The sequence below is a fragment of the Penaeus japonicus genome, unplaced genomic scaffold (genome assembly GCF_977035675.1).
Source record: "Penaeus japonicus unplaced genomic scaffold, GWHDUDI00000001_assembly GWHDUDI00000015, whole genome shotgun sequence".
Taxonomy (NCBI): Eukaryota; Metazoa; Arthropoda; class Malacostraca; order Decapoda; family Penaeidae; genus Penaeus; species Penaeus japonicus.
Window position 1 is genome coordinate 19,408,630 of NW_028234417.1, and position 7,500 is coordinate 19,416,129.

A 7,500-nucleotide genomic window follows, 5' to 3' on the forward strand; every position below is an offset into this window, starting at 1 on the left:
TCATATTGCTACTGCTGCGTTACCTAGGTGGCCTTAGAAGCGGGGCTCCTTCTTTATGGGAGCCTTGACTACTGGTTGAGCCTCGACCACGGGTGGAGATGGCAACCACTGAGCGCTGCAAGGAAGCCAGCATTGCCGACACCGTGGGAGGACCTCCTTCACTCACGGACCCACGGCCGGAGGTGGGGGCTGAAGGGGGAGTCGTTTCTCTGAAGGGGGCTGGGCCTGATCCAGGTGGCGGGGAGCACACGCTCATGGACCGGCGAGCAGACATAGAAAATTTTGATCTGTTACTGATTGGAGTACAGGCAGTATCGTAAGAAGCGAGTTGTTCGTCGCATAGGGATCGTTGACGAGAGAGCTTTCGCCTTCGGGCAGTTGTGTACACAAGTCGGTCCAGGAGGAACTGCTCTGCCGGGGGCATCTTAGTTAACTGATCCAAGAGGAGTGACAGTCGCCTTTCGGTAGGCCCTGCGCGGCATAGCTCGGAGCTACGGTTCAGAAGCAGCTGCGATCGGCTGCGATACAGTGATGTAAATTGATCCTCTAAAACGGGCCTCTCGTCCAAGCTGTACATACGAGCATATCTACGCAACTTTTCGCGTTCACGTCTCACAGCTTTCTCTAACCTCGCAAGGTCAATATCACTGAGAGGTCCCAGGTTATCTGATGCCAAAGCTTCATGGAGCTCTGCTAGAGCTGAGTCAAGGCGTCCCTCAGCAATGTCTCGATCTATTAGTCGCGCTACACCTCGTTGCTCTTCCGCCAACTGTTTGGCGAGTAGTTGTACTTCCCAATCTTGTGAGCTCAGCTCGGCCTCGCCGCTGTCACCTTGTTCAACGTCGCATTCGTCCTCGTCCTCGTCCTCTTCCTCCTCATCCAACACAGGGAAGATGTCCTCTTCCTCAGCACCGGACAGATCATTCTCAAAGCTGTCCTCAAGGTCTCCCATAAGGTCTCCATAGATCACGTGATCCTCATCCGACTCAAAGGAGTACAGCTCCTCGTCCGTGGAGGATCCAATATCAAGCATAATTTGTCCGTGGGTTCGGGGATCATCGAGGGACTTGGTGAGATGGCCTCTGTGGCCGACCTGTTCCAAAGAGCCTTGCCTTGGCCATGATTGTCGAGGTCCGAGTGGCACGTGGCCGCCGTCAGGGGACTCCTCGGGAGACTGGTGGATGATAGACTCAATCGAGTTACACCTCTGCAAAAGAAGAATGCGTTAATACATTCAGGCTCTTAAACATTTTATTTATTTTTTCCCCAATGACATCATTTAGAAAAGAGAGAAAAACAAATAAATTTTAAATGTATCTGACAAAAAATACACACACAAACACACACACACACATACACACACATACACACACACATACACACACACACACACACAAACAAACACACACACACACACACACAAACACAAACACACACACACACACAAATACATACACTGATTATAAACAGAAATTGAACAAAATGAATAACATAAACATCAAGCATTTCATAGAAATAACTTTATGGTTCAGAACACATATCATTTTACCTTGGAAAACTTTAGCACATGAAGTGACAGGCAAAAAGAGAGAGAAGAAGAAGGAATTCCCATAAATTCCCATAAGCAGGTAATTTCGTAACCAATACATTTAATTGTTTATATTGTTTTAGCTGTTTACATTACTTGTGCTGAAGGAATGAATTAAGAGTTATATTACTGGTTTATGATTTTATAATAGCTTTATGATAATGATTAGCTGAAAGTAAATAAGATATAAAATTTCAATAGTGTATATATATTGCACACACACACACACACACACACACACACACACACACACACACACACACATACACATACACGCGCGCGCGCGCACACACACGCACACGCACACGCACACGCACACACACACGCACACACCTAGAGCCTATATATATGCTTATTTGTGAAATGTATTATTTTTGATGATTTATCACTGCTGATTTTGATTTATCGTTTGTTCACAACCGCCCCCCCCTCTTTCTCTTCATTTATCACTGGCTAAATTTCTTTTTTTTGGTAAACATTTGTAAGCTAACTGATATTATGTAGATATATAAAAGGAATATACACACAACAATGAGCAATTATAATGTCATTTGATATGCAGATTAGATTATGTGTCCGCTTTTGTAGCTATATGTACCGATTATTTAAATGCCAATGTTTACGTAGTTCGATGCGGGTATTACTGAGCACATTAGTATTTGTACAGGATTTTGTGATTTGATAAACTCTTGATATATTAATTGCCAAACGCATAATTGCACATATTGAGCCTGGCTGTTCCAGTTATGTAATACATTTAACAAATGTATGTATACCAGCTTCATGCTCGAGCACACACACATGTACACCCTCACACAATCATACACACCCACCCGCCAATACACACAATCTCTTTCTCTCTCTCTCCCCCCCCCCCTCTCTCTCTCTCTCTCTCTCTCTCTCTCTCTCTCTCTCTCTCTCTCTCTCTCTCTCTCTCTCTCTCTCTCTCTCTCTCCCCTCCCTCCTTCCCTCTCTCTCTCTCTCTCTCTCTCTCTCTCTCTCTCTCTCTCTCTTTCTTGAATACACACGCTCATTTTCAGTAATTGTCGTTTTCCTTTGACTGTGTTTAGAGTTTCAAATATTCATGAGATACCTGCAGCAACAGTACAACACAACACATAAGCATTTGCTTGTTCTGCACACCAACCAGGAGCTTTCATCGGTTCATTATGAACTCAAAACTTGCAAGGTTGTCTGAGAGAAAATGCTTCAAGATGCACGTAGTGTAAAGAAAGAGAGCGGAAGGAAAAGAAAAGGAAAATGTTAAGCGGATAAAAATATAATGATTAATATCTCGGAGCTAATCAATTATGTCCCCAGTTAAAGTGTGTTTGATGTATATATTTTCAGTCTGAGCGATTGTGATTACAGGGACAAACTGGCGTGGTTTCCTGTTCGACATGTTTGTATTTTTCATCTATTTATCTGCCCTTCGAACTGAAATCATATACTCCGTACTGAATTCATTTGCAATTGCTTCATATTAGTTCTTTTGTACACTTCTATTATGTAGCCGTATCACATCGCCAAATTTGACATTTTCCATTTCCAGTTTCTTTCACACATTCCATACCGTGACCTCTTCGCAGAAAAATGTTGGGCATATACCACACTCGCCTACAAATTCAAGTGTGCGCACACGTGGGTGTGGGCACACACACACATACACACTGTCACCCACCGGTGCTACCAGTTGTAACCCACCACTGGGAGCAGTTGTAAAGCACCCGATGCCCTGGCTGTGATCCAGTGGAATAATCAGACAGACGTTCACGGGCCATGGTCTTTTTTGTGGACTGTTAATACACCAGACTCTGGCCGACGGCTAGAGGTGAGAGCTATTCGCTCTAGTCTGTCTGTCTGACCTCTCTGTCTTGATCTGCTGTTCTGATCTGATCTGGGTTCCTTGTGTGTCCTTTAAGTACAGAGCCTGAGTCAACTTTCTTCGCCTAAGGGCTTCCATTAGCAAACACAACTGTTTAGAGAAGCTAGGGCTTCGAGGCGGAAACGAACACAGGAAACGGACGTGTCAGGTCAAAACAGAAATATATGAACAATGTCTTGGGTAGCATGATGTACACTACCAGTGCCCTACACACCCAAACACACACACAGACACACACACACACACACACACACACACACACACACATATATATATATATATATATATATATATATATATATATATATATATATATATATGTGTGTGTGTGTGTGTGTGTGTGTGTGTGTGTATGTGTGTGTGTTTGTGTATACATATAATTGTCTGTTAGTCATCCAAATCTCATCATATATATTGCCTGGATGACACCCATATCCTTTACATGCTTATAATACTTGTTTCCAATTATTTGCCTGGAATATGTTCAGCACAAAAGCTTCTGGTGAGGAAAAGGCCATCTTTCTTCGTGGATCAGACGTCGCCTGTTCATTCCGAAGTAACCTGCACTCTTGCCAGCCTGCTGTCCTTGTCCCGTCTTCATCGGGTTTCTCGACGTCTTTGCGTATCAACCGTCAACCTCTCTACAACTATAGAAACTGCAAGGGACTGCCTCCATCTGTTTTTATGGCGGCTATTTTCTTGAGTGGTATATGAAGACTATATACCGAATAATGTGTACCGAGTATGCTTTCGACAGTTTTCAATTGTTTTCCGGATAATTTCAACAGGTAAGTCTCCTTCGCCTGTACTGTTGTCATGCAAACCGCACTAACACACACACACACACACACACACACACACACACACACACACACACACACACACACACACACACACACACACACACACACAAACACATACACACACACACACGCAGATCAAAAAGTTGATCGCTTTCGTACAATGATCTGGGAGGTCGTTCTATACATCTATTTATATTGAAAGGTGAACACTTGATTTCGCATCAAGTAATTATTTCAAGTACTTAACTATTCCTCATTCATTCCCTAGGGCTCTAAAGCTCCACATACTTATGCGAATTACGCTCTGGGAGATATACAAAGTTTTTTTTCCTCTTTCCCCAATGATCCCGACCCAGAGCGACACTATTGTCATAGTTGCTTTGATTATCACTCCCAATGTTGTTGTTGGCGTTACTAACATAATCATCATTACTGTTATTAATATCATCGCCACCATTCTCTTCCTGCTTATCACGTGTCTGGAAGCCGCGTCGCCATCGCCCCCCTTCTCGCCGCTGGCACTTCGTCTTGTCCTCTGCGGTCGAACCCTTTGGTCTCAGCGTAGGGCGGGGCTCAGGTTGCCACTTAGTCCGGAGTGGCTCTTTGCTCCGTTACTCAAGCGTCCAACCTCGCCCCGCGTGCTCTGACATTTTTTTTTTTTTTTTTTTTTTTTTGGGGGGATGGTTAATCGACAGGATGTCCTTTTTTATATGGTGTTTGGTCCGGGAACTCATTAGCCTCTGTGATGTATTATTCAGTTCTATAAGATATCGCTGTTTTTTTTTTCTATTCTATTCATACTTTATTCTTTAATTTACATCTATCTATCTATCTATCTATATATTTTTTTTTAGCTACTGTGTTTGTCTGTTTATTGACAAATTATCTCGTATGAATCTCATGATTCATTTCAGAAGGCCGTGTATAATAGATCCAAATTGTATTCCTATTGCAAATCATCTAGCGGTACAGTTACCTTGCATGCTAATATTTTCGCTATACTGCGGTTCTATCTCGGATCCTTTCAAATGACGATGCAGGTAGAATAAGAGTACCGTGTATGATGCGTACCATGCCCATGCTACTATAATAAAAGAGAAATACTGAACTTTATATACATAAAGGACAGTGGCTAATATACTTTATCTAGCAGCACATGCTAGTGCTTCATCCATGATATCAAGCTGTAGAAATTATAGACATTTTATTTTCTGTGTTTTTTTATCTATATATTTCTATCTATTTATCTATGATATCACGATATCAAAATCGTGATAAATGTTGTTTTCATGATTATTTCATTGTTAAGTAGAAGCAAAAGGCCATCTACATAATCCCTATCTATAATTTTTCATAGTAATGATGATAGGAACTATAAACAATAATAAATACATGTCATTATCATGATGATGATAATAGTATTAATGATAATGACAAAAATAATTATATTCGTAACGTAGTAATGAAAAATAAGTCTCAGTTGAATATGAGACATCATACAAACTTATATTTCGCTGAAAAATGTTACTCCAATAACTTCAAGATTTAAGGGAAAGGTATTATCATAACAATTCGTTTTTTAGGCTTGACTTATAATTAAATACATTCAAACGAAAGCTGAAAACTGAGTTTTCTTTATGTATAAATAAAGTGAATGAATAAAGGTCCTTGTTAAAAAAGAAAGTAAAGTAAGAAAACACAAGCAAAGAACGAATCAAAACTAAGAATCAAAAGAAATCATAAAAGAAAAAAAGAAAAGAAAAAAAAAATGCAAATTCATCAAGCCAGTCAACATAGATTTGAAAAGATCATGTTACAGGTAAAGAAATTAATTACATGACCCGTTCCCGTAAAGGGGATTATCATTTTATTTTCATTTTTATGTTTAATATTCTTTAATTAAAGCACGAATCGTCTTAATCAAAGAGTAAAATCGCTTGCATTAAACTTCTTGTCATTGTGCAGAGTACATATGCACACACAGACATGCAAACCATACGCAAACATTCGTACTCACATGAAGAAATACATACATACCCATTTTCTGTGTGTAAATATGTAAAGAAAAGTAAAAATAGAAAGTTACATTTCACAGTTTTCTTTTTTTCTGGTATTCTAAGACTTTGAAACCTACAACACTAAAATTAATTGGTAAGATTAGCCTTAGGAATAATACTAAGTGATTTACGCAGAAGATACATTAAAAATGTTGTTTGTATTTAATCCAACATATTTTTAACCTACTGTTCTACATTTGAGATATAAGTTCTATATAGTTCTCTTCAGCTAATAGGATGCTTAGAATTTAACAAGGTAGAAGAATATACTTAGCACAAATAAAACTGGTTTATGTGTCAGGATGCAGGGACTGTAAATATTTAAAACAATAAACAGTAGATATAATCTCACTGACTGTGTGTTTAGGTTGTTCACATGTGGAATGAAGTTAGTAAAAGATGGGAAAATAATATGTCTCATTTTGAGGGGGCTAATTATCGTCTTGATATGCAGACGTACATTTACATTAGAGGCTTCCGATATATTGTTGATCGAATGCGTTTAGGATCACTGGTTTTCTGACCGATTATGATTTTTTTTTCTTTTAGGTTTTACATCATGCACATCCCAAAACAAAAACATTTACTATACACGAACATCTCGTCCACACGTCATCACATAAAGCATGCTGATGTGATACATCATCTAGCAATCTGTTCAGTCATCGAGTTTATAAAGCAGCATGTGAGAAAAAGCCTTTTGTACGGAGCGCTTGCAGAGGGAGCGAAGGCCGACCTACCATGAAGAGGGGCTCGTCGTCATCCGAGCCATCCGAGCTGGCATCTGACGAGGAAGACCTAATAATGGAGGGGCACGTGACCAGCTCTCCGGGCTGAAGGCTGCCCTCGGCTATCCTGGGCTCAGCCCCCACACTCGCCTTCTTGGGTCACGTGATTCACACGGGGAGGTCACGTGGAGGTCACGGAAAGGGGCGGGACATGCCGGTGGTCAAAGAGGGATACACGAACATTGTGAAAACAGTACGGATAGATAATAATGGACTAGCAATGAGAAAAATTCAACAGAATGACACTGGGTGTTTTTGCTATCACAATGAAAATTATTATTTTTTTTGTATAAATCTGTAACAAAAAAAGGAAAAGAAAAAGAAAAACGAAGTGACTTTAAAAATCTAAGCAAGGGTAACAAAAAGGCATAGTATTTGT

General features: G+C 40.3%; 1 protein-coding gene across 14 annotated transcripts in view; it reads right to left on the bottom strand.

Annotated features, from left to right (window-relative positions):
* Positions 1 to 7,500, bottom strand: part of LOC122247314 (uncharacterized) — a 464,627-nt gene that overhangs the window by 1,732 nt on the left and 455,395 nt on the right. For 12 of the 14 annotated variants that reach the window (XM_086544663.1, XM_086544674.1, XM_086544668.1 and 9 more), the window contains 2 exons: positions 7,074 to 7,211; positions 1 to 1,207 (listed from right to left, as the gene is read on the bottom strand). The exon at positions 1 to 1,207 is cut by the window's left edge and continues 1,732 nt beyond it. In XM_086544663.1, coding sequence (XP_086400789.1) covers positions 20 to 1,207; positions 7,074 to 7,211 — 1,326 coding nt within the window. In that variant the 3' untranslated portion in view covers positions 1 to 19. The remainder of the gene's footprint in view (positions 1,208 to 7,073; positions 7,212 to 7,500) is intronic. The other 2 variants (XM_086544675.1, XM_086544666.1) reach the window with 1 other exon arrangement.